This window comes from Oncorhynchus keta, chromosome 23 (assembly GCF_023373465.1).
Source record: "Oncorhynchus keta strain PuntledgeMale-10-30-2019 chromosome 23, Oket_V2, whole genome shotgun sequence".
Taxonomy (NCBI): domain Eukaryota; kingdom Metazoa; phylum Chordata; class Actinopteri; order Salmoniformes; family Salmonidae; genus Oncorhynchus; species Oncorhynchus keta.
In genome coordinates, this window is record NC_068443.1 from 37,041,683 (window position 1) to 37,059,097 (window position 17,415).

A 17,415-nucleotide genomic window follows, 5' to 3' on the forward strand; every position below is an offset into this window, starting at 1 on the left:
GAACATGGACACAACAGTATAGAAATTCCGGACGGATACGATAGACAATATTTTCTAAAACATGATGAATGTTACCAATACTAATATGGAAAAAAAATAAAAAATAACTTTTCCTCCCCGTGAGATGGGAGCAACAACCAAATTATGTATTAATAACCATGATTCGTTTGAACTTTTTAAAATAATAAAACAGAATCAAAGATATGATCAGAATACATTGTCTTAATTTGTTTTATCTTTTAATTTATTATTTGAGGTCACATAATAAATAGAAATGGAAGGTGTAGGTGCATACCGTGGGGGTAGGCGATGGAGGTGGCGCAGGTCTTGGACGTGGCGGCTGCCAGCATCATACCCACAAAATCTGAGGCGTCTTTCACCGACTCATCCTCGTCCTGATCCATGCTGGCCTGGGCCTTGGACTCCATCAGCTTGCGCTTGATGCTCTCGTAGATGACAAAGTGGATGACTGTCTCGGAGATGCCGGCGTACGAGGCAGACATACCGCGGTAGAAGCCCCGCCAGCCCTCCGTCTGGTAGACCCGCCGCATGCACTCGAAGGCATTCATGCGCCGCTCGCCACGGTTCCTGTGGTAAAAACATGTAGCGTGTGAGTAAATGTAATAGTTGAACATAGCAAAAAAGGTATGCAAAAGGTATGCAAAAGGTATGCAAAAGGACATTTGATCATACAGCAAACAATTGACAGGTAATAATTGAAAAGGGATTTGCAAAGTCCAATAAAGTATATGCAATACTCAGACTAACACCCTTTCCCCGAGTACCATAAGTCAATGCAATATGAAACTAGTCAAATAAGCATGACAACCCATAACATAGTTAGAGAACCAGTAAAATATGAAACAGCTGGGGAATAACATAAGCTAAGGGGAAAACTAAATTTGTAAAAATTTAAATCGGCCGATGGCCTAGATTCAGACTCCCTGCTAAGTACTTACCTGGAATCCAGTTGCAACCGGGTCTTTATCAGCCAGATAGGATTGGTTGCAGTGATAGCAGTGAACCCTGGGAAGAAGAGTTCAGAGGTTCAGACGGGGAGAGTGACACAGTGTGAAAGACAGCCTATCCAAGGACAAAGATGTACACTGGCCTACGGGTGGGGGGGTATTTCACAAAGCACCAGCAAGGAGTTGGCCAGCTAAGAACATTTCCTTGATTTCCTGGATGATAAAGAAAGAAAAACTTGAATATCGGGAATGATATTACCGACTCAATACCCGCAGTAACCCAACCGAATGACATAAACTTCAGCTGGCTTTATGAACGAGAAAAAGTACGAGTTAGAACTGAGTGCTGGCCAATCTATCGATCCTGCGTTTGTGAAATACAACCCCGGTGAATTCTACACGAAGCTACTTTCCTTCTCAACTGGCCACAGTGTGTAAAAGCATTGTTGACATCTTTAAGCTGCGTTTATGAGCCGTTTGTTTACGTCTCGTAAAACCGTTCCTTTATCCCCGGTATTCCGGAAATCAGGCCAGAGATTATGTCATCATCATTCATTCAGTCGGTCTTAATCATCGTTCGATTAAGGCAGACGGTTTGTCCTCACAGGATTCCTCAATCAAGATTGTAATACAGCACGGACAACAAAAAAACTCAGCTTAAAGATGTAGCCTAGTCAAAGTATCTAACATTCTTCATTATCATATCTAGAAGTTGTAACACATGTATCTAAGATTTGGCTGTAATTTAATCATAAATACTATTCTTAATTATGTATAAACAAGGTGGGCCTGAATGTCATGTACAGAACAGGCACTATAGAAGTATAATAGTGCTGTTCTATTGTTCCGCCTCCTCAATTCATATTATTATTATTCACTCTGGTTAAGAGTGCCTGATAAAGGACTACCGTATAAATGAGTCAATTAATTTTGTCAAATTTAATGTGAACATTAGTAGCTAGCTCCCAGATGGGGAGAGCTCAGCCTTACAGTAGGCCTACATATAAATAACAAGTAACTGTGCTGTGTCGTCATTGTTTGAGCCTCAGTTGAAGGCCTCATCGGTTGCCACGGACCATGAGGAAACAAAATGGAGTCTGGCTTTCTTGAATTATTAATGAGGACCGAAGAGGAATAACTGATTATCTCTGAGTAGAGGAGGTAAAGTGGTATTTCCCAGGGGAACTAGGCGTGCGTGTATATACACACAGTGCATTCGGGAAAGAATTTAGACCCCTCAACTTTTCCCACATTTTGTTACAGCCTTATTGTAAAATGGAATAAATTGTTATTTTCTCCACACACACACAATAACAAAGCAAAAACAGGTTTAGACATTTTTGCTAATAAAATCACATTTTCATAAGTATTCAGACCCTTTACTCAGATCCTGAAGCACCTTTGGCAGCGATTAAAGCCTTGAGTCTTCTTGGGTGTGACGCTACAAGCTTGGCACACCTGTATTTGGGGAGTTTATCCAATTGTTCTCTGCATATCCTCTCAATCTCTGTCAGGTTGGATGGGAAGCATCACCACACATTCAATCTTGGTTTCATCAAACCTGAGAATCTTGCTTCTCATTGTCTGAGTTTTTTGGGTACCTTTTGGCAAACTTCAAGTGGGCTGTCATATGTGCCTTTTACTGAGGAGTGGCTTCCGTCTGACCACTCTACCATAAGGGCCTGATTGGTGGAGTGCTGCATAGATGGGAGAACCTTCCAGAAGCACAACCATCTCCACAAAGGAACTCTGGAGCTCTGTCAGAGTGACCATTGGGTTCTTGGTCACCTCCCGGAGGCCCTTCTTCCCGGAATTCTTGGTTTGGACCTGAGCTCAATTGAGTCTCATACAAAAAGGGTCTGAATACTTATGTAAATAATGTATTTGTTTATACATGTGCAAAAATATTTGTAAAAACACTGCTTTCGCTTTATCATTATGGGCTATTGTGTGTAGATTGAGAAACTTTTGCTTTAGCGATTTTAGAATAAGGCTGTTTAACGTATCAAAATGTGGGAAAAGTCGAGGGGTCTGAATACTTTCCGATTGCAGAGTACATACAGTACTAGTCAAAAGTTGACACAGCTACTAATTCAAGGGTTTTTCTTTATTTTTACTATTTTCTACATTGTAGAATAAAAGTGTAGACATCAAAATTTCAAGAAGTTTTTAAAGTTTCTTCAAGTGCAGTCGTAAAAACCCATCAAGCGCCATGATGAAACTGGCTGTCATGAGGACTGCCACAGGAAAGGAAGAGCCAGAGTTATCTGCTGCAGAGGATAAGTTTATTAGAGAGTGACCAGCCTCAGACATTGCAGCCCAAATAAATGCTTCAGAGTTCAAGTATCCGACACATCTCAACATCTGTTCAGAGAGATTGCATGAAATTCATGGTTGAATTGCTGCAAGGAAACCACTACTAAAGGACACCAATAAGAAGAAGAGACTTGCTTGGGCCAAGAAACATTAGCAATGGACATTAGAGTGGTGGAAATCTGTCCTTTGGTCTGAGGAGTCCAAATTTGAGATGTTTGGTACCAACCGCCATGTCTTTGTGAGACGCAGAGTAGGTGAACGGATGATCTCTGCACGTGTGGTTTCCACCGTGAAGCATGGAGGAAGAGGTGTGATGTAGGGGTGCTATTCTGGTGACACTGTTGGTGATTATTATTCTTTTTACTCAAGGCACACTTAACCAGCATGGCTACCACAGCGTTCTGCAGCGATACACCATCTCATCTGGTTTGCGCTTTGTGGGAGTATAATTTGTTTTTCAACAGGACAATGATCCAACACACCTCCAAGCTGTGTAAGGGCTATTTGGCCAAGAAAGAGAGTGATGGAGTGCTACATCAGATGACCTGGCCTCCACAATCACCCGACCTCAACCCAATTGAGATGGTTTGGGATGAGTTGGACCGCAGAGTGAGGGAAAAGCAGCCAACAAGTACTCAGAATATGTGGGAACTCCTTCAAGACTTACTTTGAAGAATCTAAAATATATTTAGATTTGTTCAACACTTTTGTTTGGTTCCTACATGATTCCATATGTTTTATTTCCTAGTTTTGATGTCTTCACTACTATTCTACAATGTAGAAAATAGTAAAATAAAGAAAAACCCTTGAATGTCTAGTTGTGAGCAAACTTTTGACTAGTACTGTATATAAGTGATACCAAAATATGTATTATTTTTGTGTTATTAATAAGTTGCTTATACTAATTTGGGTCTGAATGAGTTTTCAATCCGAGAGACCAATTTTTATTTTTTATTTTACCTTTATTTAACTAGGCAAGTCAGTTAAGAACAAATTCTTATTTCAATGACGGCCTAGGAACAGTGGCTGCCTGTTCAAGGGGCAGAACGACAGATTTGTACCTTGTGTCAGCTCGGGGGTTTGAACTTGCAACCTTCCAGTTACTAGTCCAACGCTCTAACCACTAGGCTACCCTCCTCTGACAATGCATCAAGTCAGTATGTTACTTCAGAAGTGAGTGTTATGTCATACACTTTACTTTACATCGCGTGTGCTTTGTGCCGTTGTGGTCGAGGCACTGTAATCTCTAAACAACAAAGTCAAACAAGGCCATTGGAAAACGAACAGAAGTATACATATGCGCTACGTTGCGCCAAGAGCTAAGATGGACGATAGCATCTTCTCTAAACAAGTTCTACAGTACAGTCTCGATCTAGAGCCTCTACTGTCTCAAGGGACACAGTCCTAAGGCAACTGCGTGAAGAGGATGAAAAGTCTGCGGAAGAAGAAGTAAAAGAAGAGGAAGAAGAGAGATAGCGTCTATGGCGTGTACTCACAGAGTAGGGGCAAAGCTACTCCGCCTCACAGCTGCAGCTAGAAGCCTGCAGATATGGGGGGGGGGCTGAGGTGGCTGGGGCTGTCCCCCCCCCTCACGCAGGGGTGAAAGCTACAGTAAAGCCCTAAAATAGACACAGGCTTTTCTGTACCACAGTCACACACAGGCAGCAGACAACCAACCAACCCACCCACCCACAAATGCATAGATGGGAGAGGATATTTACCAATCCTACCTAATCCCACTTTTTTTTTCAACAGGAAAAATAGGAGGACAATGCATCACTCCCAACCCACTATCCCCCAACCCCCCACACTTTTTATATAAACAGGTAAAATCCCCCTAAGCCTCCCCACTCCCACATTTGCACTAGAGGTCGACCGATTAATCAGAATGGCCAATTTAATTAGGGCAGATTTCAAGTTTTCATAACAATAGGAAATCGGTATTTCTGGGTGCAGATTTGCCAACTTAAAAAAATATAAAAATGTTTTATACCTTTATTTAACTAGTTAAGTCAGTTAACAACACATTCTTATTTTCAATGACGGCCTAGGAACGGTGGGTTAACTGCCTCGTTCAGGGGCAGAATGACAGATTTTCACCTTGTCGGCTTGGGGGATCCAATCTTGCAACCGTACAGTTAACTAGTCCAACGCAATAACGACCTGCCTCTCTCGTTGCACTCCACAAGGAGACTGCCTGTTAAGCGAATGCAGCAAGCCAAGGTAAGTTGCTAGCTAGCATTAAACTTATCTTATAAAAAACAATCATAATCACTAGTTATCTAGTAATATCATCAACCATGTGTAGTTATTATCTAGCGTGTCCTGCGTTGCATATAATCTGACTGAGCATACAAGTATCTAAGTATCTGATTGTGCGGTGGTAGGCAGAAGCAGGCGCGTAAGCATTCATTCAAACAGCACTTTTGTGCGTCAACCATTGCGCTGTTTATGATTGCGCTGTTTATTAACTCCCGAGATGAGGCTGGTGTAACCGAAGTGAAATGGCTAGCTAGTTAGCATGCGCTAATAGCGTTTCAAACGTCACTCGCTCTGAGCTTTGGAGTGGTTGTTCCCCTTGCTCTGCATGGGTAACGCCGCTTCGAGGGTGGCTGTTGTCGTTGTGTTCCTGGTTCGAGCCCAGGGATGAGTGAGGAGAGGGACGGAAGCTATACTGTTACACTGGCAATACTAAAGTGCCTATAAGAAGATCCAATAGGGAAATAGTCCTATAATTCCTATAATAACTACAACCTAAAACTTCTTACCTGGGAATATTGAAGACTCATGTTAAAAGGAACCACCAGCTTTCATATGTTCTCATGTTCTGAGCAAGGAACTGAAACGTTAGCTTTCTTACATAGCACATATTGCACTTTATTGCACTTTTACTTTCTTCTCCAACACTGTTTTTGCATTATTTAAACCAAATTGAGGGGCTAAATTGATTTAATTGAAGTATTATATTAAGTTAAAATAAGTGTTCATTCAGTATTGTTGTAATTGTCATAATTACATTATAAAAAAAATTAAAATTAAATCTGCCGATTAAATCGGTATCGGCTTTTTTGGTCCTCCAATAATCGGTATCGGCGCTGAAAAATCATAAATCGGCCGACCTCTAATTTGTACCCACCATTTTGTTAAACCAACAACTAAAGGTGAGAGAAGAAAGGGGTCACACAACATCTCTTCCCCTGACCCCGTGACCTTTCCCGACCCACACCTGTTTTAAATGCAAGAGGACGTCTCGTGTCGTTTCTCTCCCCTACGTTTTGTCAGGTATGTCTTTCTTGGTAAGGGAAAGAAAGAGAAAAATGCAAGTCTGTCGTAAACAGAACATCAGCCCTCTGGTAGAATTCAAATGATGTGCAGGACAAAAAAAATAAACATGCGAGGTACACAATAAGAATCCAATATTTTCTTTCAATTATTTTCTTAGCTGATGCTACAGGTGCCATTCCTTGTGTACCATCGTATCATTACCATAATCACTTTTATTGATTCTAAAACAGGAGCAATGGGGTCACACACAAAAAAAATTGGGGACACCGTCAATGCTGTCCTAATAAAAATAGGTCAAGTAGTGCAAGAGAGGGTTGAAATGCTAACCTTGTCAAGCTGGTTTATAAAGAATGGCATAATATCATATGTATTAATATAGTCTATAAATGACTTAACTTAGAAGGTCTGATTAGCAGTTTTGTGATATGCCAATTCAAGAATACCACCAATCGGGTCTGATTAGTATTTTGGACAAAGGATTGTGTGGTGGCCTGACCTCGCAAACAGTCATTTTCCTTTTCTTTTTTTCTGGAGTGTTAGTCAGCCTTTTCCTGCTGGGCCCCTTTGTTTCATATCTAAACAAATGCAATGGTGTGGCTTAGTTCCAGTGTTATTACTGCAGTCATCTGCTGTAATGCAGTGTGCTTTTAAACTGAATGGAGCCCTCTATTAAAATACATGATCGAGGAGGAGAAGGTATCCATCCATCTGTCTGCACAAAGAGGGTCACCAATGCCGCATTCAAAACATCTGGGAACTCTGGGGGTGAGCTCCGACTGGGGGAAAAAGCACTGAACAGTCATCCAACTCGAAATTCTCGGGAACTCAGACTTTCCGACCTGAAGGTAACTGACATGATGATTTGTCCTCGTATTGTTTTTTAACGCAGCAATATTATTGTCGAGGGGGTCAAATAATCTACAACCTAGTTTAAGGCTATCATTTCAGATAATCCTGAATGAATTGTGAATAATGATGAGTGACAAAGTTAGAGTCAAAGATCATAACCCCAAGACATGCTAACCTCTCACCATTACCATAACCTCCCCTGTTATTGTAATGGTGAGAGGTTAGCATGTCTTGGGGTTGTGATCTTTGACTCTAACTTTGTCACTCATCATTACTCACGATTCATTCAGGATTATCCGTACTCCTGGTAGCATTCACATTAATGTAGAAGTGGTTAGAAATCATTTATTTTTTACAATAAAAGTGACTCCAAAATAACACAATACAGTATTACAATTAATTTCTATTGGTCACAAAATAATCTGAAACGCAACCGAAACAAACAAGCAAATGCTCCAAACAAATTGGAAGCAAGCTTGATGTAGTAATTGTGTGCTAGGAATATGTAGCCAAATAATACACTTCTGACTACTTTATTTATAATAATATTTATGGGTGTCAATTTCGACCCCTACCTTTTTGAGTATTACTTGGTTAAAAAAAAAAGACTCAGCAATTGCATATTTTTTAGCATACAATATAGCGTACAGTATTTTAATTATTTATTTTACAGTCATAATTGCTCGTCTATATCAAGGGTGTCAATCATTTCGGACCCCACCGTACAAGGGTGCCATATTTTTAAGGCACTGAAGGCACAGTGGAGAGCTCCCGTTAGCCGCCTCCTTCAAAGGCGAGGGCGGACGTACATAGCTGAACCACACGTGAACGACAGATTTACTACGTCTGCTGTGTTCGCTGTTCAAGACTAACGATGTTGAATGGACAAGCCAAATAAGGACACTCAAACCTCTAATAGTGACATGGTTAGCATTTCCCTTCATATGCCGATTTAAAGGAAAATCAAAGTGTGATGTTCATTTCCTTTTTACAGTGGGGGGCGGGGGAGGGTGTAACAGGCTGGTAAAAGGGGGAGGGGGGCAGTGTATCAAGGCGGCGCAATCACATTAAATTTACAGGAGATACGAGAGCTGCAAACCAGCTGGCCGTGACCTATCATCAGCATCATCATTATTACTAGCATCAATATCATCATCATCATTAGCATAATGGTCATACCAGTGAAAGGAAATGGGGTGCTACCTGAGGCGTCCGCCCAACAACGTCCGGCCGACGTGTAGCCGCGAGGCGAGGAGACCTCCCGCAGTGAGGCCCCTGACATGTTAGCACCCTGGGGCCCTTTACTACTGTACACACACACACACACACACACAGCACAGACAGCGTGTGAAGGGCCACACTCACTGTTTAGCAACCAACTGGTACGTCAACACGATTTAGGGTCCTCCGAAGAGCCTCAAAAGAGACGACAAATGAAGAAACGGGGAAAGGAGAAAAATAACTGGGGGAAGTGGGGGTGGGACAGAAAGCACAACCCAAACTTTGAGGATGTTTATTTTTTCAAATTGCTGGACCAGCCAGCTACTGGTAAGTATTATAGTGGTATGTAGTGAAATGTTGAGCCTCTGCCATGTTGGCTGTATATCATTGTAGGTTAAAGACAAAGCAGTTGTGGGTCTATTCGCTGAGTGTAAAAGCTATTGAGAGAGAGAGAGCAGTTAAATATATGAATAGAGGCAGTTCGTACAAAATGCAACAGTTAACTGTGTGCTTTGTCCTTTTCACACTTTTTTTTTGTATTTTCTAAGTGCTTTGACAAAAGGTTTCTTTTCACATCTTAACTTAAGAACTCCAATATTGAAGAGCAGAATAAACCGTAACCTCTTCACTGTCACTATAAATATAAAATGGGGTTTGACCGTTTGATCCTGAAAGTCTTCAATTGTGCTTTCGGACAAACCATCTGTGGTTGATATTCAAAACACAAGAAAATGTCCACAACAAGGTATGCCATATAGTGGCAATGTCTAGCACATAGCCGTAGCTGGATATAAGCGAGAGCAATGTTTCTAAAACATTTAATTATCTTCAAATGAAAACAGCAACTCCGTACACCCCATAACACAATGTAAAAACAAAAACAAAAAAGAAATATTAAAAAATAAACAATATCCCCTTGATGTTTCTATGTAATCCATCAAAATAAAATAAGTTGCTGGAAATCAATTGTCTAAGCAAGTGAACTTTGAAAGCAGCAACAACCAGTAGAAACTGCACTGACCAGATGTTATAGACAGCCGGGGGGGGTTGTGGAACGACTGTTACCTGCTAGGCCTGCAGACACCATGTGAACTTGCGTGGAGTCAGCCTCAAACACACCGTTCAGCTTCTCCTTGGCAGTGGAGTAAGCTGCAAAGTAGATGGCTCTGTGGAAACAGGAGGAAATTGATGGGAGCTAAGGATACCGTGAATCAAACCGGTAACACCGGAACTCTGGGCCGTTTCCAATAAACAATATTTTCTTGGGTCACGATAGTCCATACCAACACAGTAAACTAAAAACGTTTCCTTCTTGTGAGATTAGGGCAAAATGGCACAGTATAAATGACAGGCAGCGTCCCCTCTGTCCAAATTGACACGGAGTAAATGGCCTGGGACTGATGACATGAGCGATTTCCACTGAAATCAGTTGCCTTCATTTGGGTAGTTGTGTCTGTGTCCCCATGTCACCAACCCACATTAAACCTCCATCTAGGCCCATGTAATGGTCCATTAGGAGGGTTCCTGCGTAGCGCGTACATCTCCACTCCCAGATCACATGCCCTGCTCTAGCTGGAGATTTATTGCCCTTGCAACTCCTACTCTCTCTACTTAACTCAAATCACAGGATTACTCAAGTAGACATTTCCACTGTGGGGGTTTACAACTAACAGCGTGCACTTGGCTCGCTCACGTCGCCCTCAGTGTGCGTTTGTCAGAGGGTAAGCATTACGTAACAGCCGACCTTAGTTATGGTGAAATGGACTGATTTAAAGCCCGTGATGCTGAGTGTGTGCTGTGCTCTGGATGAACAGCTGACTGCCCAGCCAACCATCCAGCCATGCTCTAATGGCCAACAAGATGCTCAGCTCGACAGCCCGCTGCCAAGGGGAGGCAAATCAGCCATTATCTGTCCACAGCTAGAGCACACAGCAGCAGTGTTACTGTAGGCAAAGCCTGGTTAGATGAGGTGTCCTGCTGTGTTACTGTAGGCAAAGCCTGGTTAGATGAGGTGTCCTGCTGTGTTACTGTAGGCAAAGCCTGGTTATATGAGGTGTCCTGCTGTGTTACTGTAGGCAAAGCCTGGTTAGATGAGGTGTCCCTGCTGTGTTACTGTAGGCAAAGCCTGGTTAAATGAGGTGTCCTGCTGTGTTACTGTAGGCAAAGCCTGGTTAGATGAGGTGTCCTGCTGTGTTAATGTAGGCAAAGCCTGGTTATACGAGGTGTCCTGCTGTGTTACTGTAGGCCAAGCCTGGTTAGAGGTGTCCTGCTGTGTTACTGTAGGCAAAGCCTGGTTAGAGGAGGTGTCCTGCTGTGTTACTGTAGGCAAAGCCTGATTAGAGGAGGTGTCCTGCTGTGTTACTGTAGGCAAAGCCTGGTGGGAGGTGTCCTGCTGTGTTACTGTAGGCAAAGCCTGGTTAGAGGTGTCCTGCTGTGCTACTGTAGGCAAAGCCTGGTTAGAGGAGGTGTCCTGCTGTGTTACTGTAGGCAAAGCCTGGTTAGTGTCAAGTTGCTGGTGGGCAGTATTGGGTGAAGTTTTTTTTTTTTTTTTCAGTCCCAGTCCAGCATTGAGGAACCCTGCAGTTTTATTTCTCTCCCCTTGCATTTCTCACTCTTTCCTCCTCAGTATTTTTCCAAGGCAGTCTGAGCTCAGGTCAGTCTTTCACCTTTCTCTCACTACCTCCCTTTCTCCTGTCCTGCAGTGCTAGCAAAGGCGTGTGCGTGCTCAGGTTTAGTGTGCCCTGCTGTTGGTCTCGCTCTGCTGCAGTGTTGAGGCAGACTTTACATAACGTCCCCTCTCTTCCCTGCCCGTCACGAGGCAGCCAGCCGCCACAGCTAGGGAGAGTAGCTCACTCCACAGAGGACGGGAAAACACACACACACTATTCAGACTCTGCATACTCACAGGCACAGCCTAGACAGACAAAATACACAGCCGGAAACAGGGCAGACTGTCAAAGGGCATATAACGCCGCCACAGAGAAGGTGAGAAAAACAGAATGCGAGAGACATAATCTACATGCAGAAAGGTAAAGGAAGAAACGCAGATGGAGAAATATACAGAGATAAAAAATAAATAAAAAATGTGTAAGATAAACAGAGACAGAAAGAACCATCTCACCCAGGGAAGGGGGGATTAACACACAACAACAGAGTGGGCCAATGGTGCCGCGGCATTGCGATTGCTTCGGCAGCGACACCCTCAGTCACATGACCCAGCAGCAGCCCCGGTGGACGGCCGCTGCTCTGCTCACAGTGACTCTGATTAACAGAGACTGGACCCCGGAGGCTGCTGTTGCGTAATATGGCTCACACATAGAATGGTCTCCTTTCTGTCTGGGTTCTACCACTAGGGAGAATGAATAATGCCCCGGTGGAGGCGGAAAATGAGGACGGGGCAGGAGCGGAATTTTACTGAGATTCGGTAGCAATCATGTATTGTTCTTTTCATGGAACAAAGATTATGTTCTGTGTGGTGTAATGAAAAATAACGTAAATTGTGGTAATCATCTTGTCCTCCGATGAGGGTTGTGGTTTAAAACAAAAAAGGATTCTGAAGCGGAGGTCAAATGATGGAAAACCAAAGACAAACGTAATTATCTCTGTTTCTCAGCTGAATAGAATATAAAATCTACATCGCCACCCACGTTGAAATCTGCAGTTGCTATGGAAAAAAAGCTCCATGAAGTAGCCTACACAAGAAAGACAGAAAATAGCAGCAGAAGTCACAACAGGAAGGATAATTATTGCACAAGTGAGGTCATACCTGGAAGGAGCCACACCCACCAGGTTGGGCCCCAGCCCTCTGAAAAGCGAACGGGGTCCCTCCTTCTCCAGTATCAACCTGTAGAGGGAGGGAGAGAGAGAGGGGCGTTTGATTTAGCACTATGCTAACTGACGAGCTAATTATTCATTATGCTGAAACATAAGAAAATATGGATTTCAAGACAGTGCTCCAGTCGTGGGCTAGTGCCAATGTGTATAATCAGACTGCCATGACCATAGCACATCGGCCTTTGCCTAAAATCTTAACTAATATACCGATGCATTTATGTCCCATTTTACAATAACACACAGCATCAGGAAATGGACCATAAACACATCTGTGTATTACAATATTAGTCACAAATGGAAAGAACCAAAAACGTGTAAAAACAGATCAATATAACTGATGACACAGTCGATTAGATGACGCATCTCAGCATTCGTCTGTGGGAGTTTGACATTGGGACATTATGGGGATTTAAAACGAGAGGAAATGTTCTAAAGGGCAATATACCTGATACGTAACGCTGTGTCATCGGCGACAAGCAATAAGAGAGTAGCATTAGGCGGCTTGCCAAACAGTGAAGATAGATGGCAGGCCTCCAATGGAGACAGCATGACATTATGAGGGCACGCAGTGCGAGTAGCTCCTCTATGTAACATGGTAATGGCTGAGGATTGTGCTCATGCTGTGTTTATAGTGTCATTAGCCTATACACTGAGTGTATAAAACATGGACACCTTCCTTTCGCCCTCAGAACAGCCTCAATTCGTCAGGGCATGGAAATCGTTCCACAGGCATGCTGGCCCATGTTGACTCCAATGCTTCCCACAGTTGTGTCAAGTCGGCTGGATGTCCTTTGGGTGGTGGACCATTTTTGATACGCACAGGAAACTGTTGAGCATGAAAACCCCAATAGCTTTGCAGTTCTTGACACACTCAAACCGGTGCACCTGGCACCTACTATCATACCAAGGCACTTAAATATTTTGTCTTGCCCATTCACCCTCTGAATGGCACACACACACAATCCATATCTCAACTGTCTCGGGGCTTAAAAGTCCTTCTTTAACCTGTCTCCCCCCCTTCATCTACACTGATTAAAGAGAATTTATCAAGTGACATCAAGGGATCAGCTTTCACCTGGATTCACCTGGTCAGTCTGTGTCATGTTTTGTCCACTCAGTGTATGAGCTCCATGACAAAATGTTACCCCATTTCCTGACATCGCTGCTACCCTACACCCTAGGAATCACTAGCCTGAACTCAAGCCAAGGTTATTCCACTCTTAACCTACTCCACCGAGATAGCACAAGCGCACTGCTTTGAAATAGCCTTGTATCAAGGATTAAGGACACGAGATTCAACTGTGAATTCAACTATGAACACAGTTCTAGAAGACTTCCAGCGTCTTCCCTCATATCTACGCAGCCACAGAGCTCAGCTCATTTGGCCAGCGCTGCGTACGCTGCTGACCCACTTCGGCAGGGTTTTTCTCCCTGTGCTGCCTAGTGGTGGTGTTGGGTTTCAGCTAGTGCTTCCCGAGGGCGGAAGCATGGAGGTTGACTGAGGGAAAGACGGGAGAGAAGCAGGTCCAAGAACACTGCAGCGGAGCTGTGATAAGACGGAACCAAGCCTCCAGCTAGAGATCTGGGTGGGATGGATTTATTCATCCTGCTCCCGCCCGCAGCTTTCCATAACGCACCAGCTGGCTTTCTGTCCGACTCGCTACCGCAAGAACTGGTCGCGAACCCAATCGCAGTCCCGCAATGTTATTTTAGGCACCTGTGACACAGCTCACTTGGCAGCCATAGTCCCAGCAATTTTGTGCCCTGTAGGCAACATCAAAATGAGCAAAAATAACCATAGAAATAGGTTAAATTACCAGAAATTCTCGTGGCCAATTATATTAGGCTGTCGGTATTACTGGGCTATATCAGAGAATAGAGGGGTCATAATATTTTGTTGGGCAAAACCGTTCGGGCGCTAAAGGATGTCTCATGGTCCGACAAAACACCGCTGTAGCTCTGCCACCTTTCACCGCAGATGCGGAAGGGCAACATCGGCGGATACGATCGTTTGAGACTCATCCAAAATGCAATCTCTAACTTAAACAGACAGATATTGATGTTTTTTATTACGCCAATTGGAATTCAGCGGGGCCGCGAAATAGACTCAAAAGGGTTTAAGAGACTTGCAATTTCTCTTGAGCTACGTTTGATTTATTCAGACCAAGACAAATCTGGGTGATCAATTATTATTTCTAGGCAATGTAGTCAACTATCGGCCAATCGTATTTAGTAAGTACAATTCCTTGAAAAGATAACTGTCCCGTGCCTCTTCGTCCACCCGTAGGCTATAGCCTACTATTTAATTGAGACCACACACGCGCACATGATCTTGCACATATAGCTTCTGAACTTGAAGCAGCAAGAATGATGACAGCACACACTTGCACCTTCCCTTGAGCTACGCTTTGCATATAGGATATAGCCTGCATTTAAGAAGACGATTTGCAGGCAGAGACAAATAAATGGGAAATCAATATTTCCTGAAAATGAAACGGCGCAACGCTCACTCATCATAGAAACCTAACCTATGTGTGCACGTTGTACCTTTTTTCTTTTCAATTTTTTTTATGTTTTGTACCTCGACTCACGTTGGTTGAGCACCCTCCACATCTTTATCAATATTTATTTACAGACACTGTACTAAACTAGTGTAATATTTAATTTCCTTGAAAAGATAGATTCTCTGACAATGTATTTGTCACGCTGTTACAACTTCCGCCGAAGTTGGCTCACCTGCCTGTTCGGGCGGTGCCCGGCGGTCGTCGTCACCGGCCTACTAGCCGCCACCGATCCCTTTTTCGTTTTCTGTTTGTTTTGTCTTATTAGTTGCACCTGTGTCTATTTGTGTTTGCCTGATGGGCTTCCTTATTTAAAGCTAGTATACCCGCCCTTGTTTTGTGCGGGATTATTCTTGTGTTACGCGTTTGTGTTGTTAGGTGCGTTCGTGCTCCGGACCTGGTACCCTGTGTTTTGGGTTGGTCCATATTTTTTTGCGCCCTGTGTTGTGGGCATTGCTTTTGGTGCCATATTAAAGTGAACTTCTTCCTATGGAACTCTCTGCTCTCTGCGCCTGATTCTTCCCTCACACACCTAGTCCCCGTGACAAACACCCTGGCCATAGAGGCTTTTATTCTCTATTTTGGTTAGGCCAGGGTGTGAGTAGGGTGGGCATTCTATGTTCATTTTCTATGTTTTGTATTTCTTTGTTGTTTGGCCGGGTGTGGTTCTCAATCAGAGGCAGCTGTCTATCGTTGTCTGAGAACCATACTTAGGCAGCTTTTTCCCACATGGATTTTGTGGGTAGTAGTTTTGTGTTTCTGCACCTGACAGGACTGCTTCGTTTTTGTTCATTCCCTTTGTTGTTTTGTTTGCAGTTTAAATAAAAATAACATGAACACTTACCATGCTGCGCTTTGGTCCACACCTTCTCATACGACGACCGTTACAGTATTTCATTGAGACCCACAAATACAGTTAATTTGGAAAGTATTCAGACCCCTTCCTTTATTCCACGGTTACGTTACCGCCTTATTCTAAAATGGATACATTTTTTATCTGTCTACACACAATACCCCAGAAAGACAAAGTGAAAACAGGTTTAGACATTTTTGCAAATGTATTAAAAATAAAAAACAAATACCTTATTTACGTAAATATTCAGACCCTTTGCTATGAGACTCAAAATTGAGCTCAGGTGCATCCTGTTTCCATTGATCATCCTTGAGATGTTTCTACAACTTGATTGGTGTCCACCTGTGGTAAATTCAATTGATTGGACATGATTTGAAAAAGGTACACATCGGTCTATATAAGGTCCCACAGTTGACAGTGGGTGTCAGCCATGAGGTTGAAGGAATTGTCCGTAGTGCACCAAGACAGGATTGTGTCGAGGCACAGATCTGGAGAAAGGTACCAAAACATTTCTGCAGCATTGAAGGTCCCTAAGAACACAGTGGCCTCCATCAATCTCAAATGGAACAAGTTTTAAACCAAGACTCTTCCTAGAGCTGGCCACCCGGCCAAACTGAGCAATCGTGGGAGAAGAGCTTTGGTCAGGGAGGTGACCAAGAACCTGATGGTCACTCTGACAGAGCTCCAGAGTTCCTCTGTGGAGATGGGAGAACCTTCCAGAAGGACACCCATCTCTGCAGCACTCCATCAAATCAGGCCTTTCTGGTAGTGTAGCCAGACAGATGCCACTCCTCAGTTAAAAAGGCACATGACAGCCCCCTTGGAGTTTGATTCTCTGGTCTGATTATTGTTTTATTTAACTAGGCAAGTCAGTTACAATGACGGCCTACACTGGCCTAACCCGGAAGACGCTGCGCCAATTGTGCGCCGTCCTATGGGACTCCCAACCATGAAACCAGGATTTAACCGTTTGGTCTGAATGCCAAACGTCACATCTGGAGGAAACCTGCCACCATCCCTATGGTGAAGCATTTGTGGCAGCATCATGCTGTGGTGATGTTTTTCGGTGGCAGGCACTAGGAGACTAGACCGGATCGAGGCAAAGATGAACAGAGCAAGGTACCGAGAGATACTTGATGAAGTCCTGAGCACTCTGGAGCAGGTTCTCAGATTGGGGCAAAAGTTCACCTTCCAACAGGACAATGACCCTAAGCACACAGCCAAGACAATGCAGGAGTGGCTTTGGGACAAGTCTCTGAATGTCCCTAAGTGGCCCAGCCAGAGTCCGGACTTAAAGCCAATCGAACATCTCTGGAGAGACCAGAAAATAGCTGTGCAGCAACGCTCCCCATCCAACCTGACAGACCTCAAGAGGATCTGCAGAGAAGAAATGGGTGAAACTCCCTTAATACAGGTGTGCCAAGCTTGTAGCGTCACACCCAAGACGACTTGAGGCTGTAATCACTGCCAAAGGTGCTTCAAAAAGTACTGAGTAAAGGGTCTGAATTTCAATTTTTAATACATTTAC

General features: G+C 43.5%; 2 protein-coding genes across 2 annotated transcripts in view; one reads left to right on the top strand and one right to left on the bottom strand.

Moving 5' to 3' along the window:
• LOC118402272 (E3 ubiquitin-protein ligase MARCHF2-like) overlaps window positions 1-17,415 on the top strand; it is a 66,244-nt gene that overhangs the window by 6,837 nt on the left and 41,992 nt on the right. The gene's annotated exons all lie outside the window — the stretch shown is intronic.
• LOC118402271 (solute carrier family 25 member 36-A) overlaps window positions 1-17,415 on the bottom strand; it is a 28,680-nt gene that overhangs the window by 5,167 nt on the left and 6,098 nt on the right. Inside the window, exons 3-6 of the mRNA XM_035800326.2 lie at window positions 12,406-12,483; window positions 9,705-9,805; window positions 960-1,026; window positions 296-588 (exon numbers count right to left, since the gene is read on the bottom strand). Coding sequence (XP_035656219.1) covers window positions 296-588; window positions 960-1,026; window positions 9,705-9,805; window positions 12,406-12,483 — 539 coding nt within the window. The remainder of the gene's footprint in view (window positions 1-295; window positions 589-959; window positions 1,027-9,704; window positions 9,806-12,405; window positions 12,484-17,415) is intronic.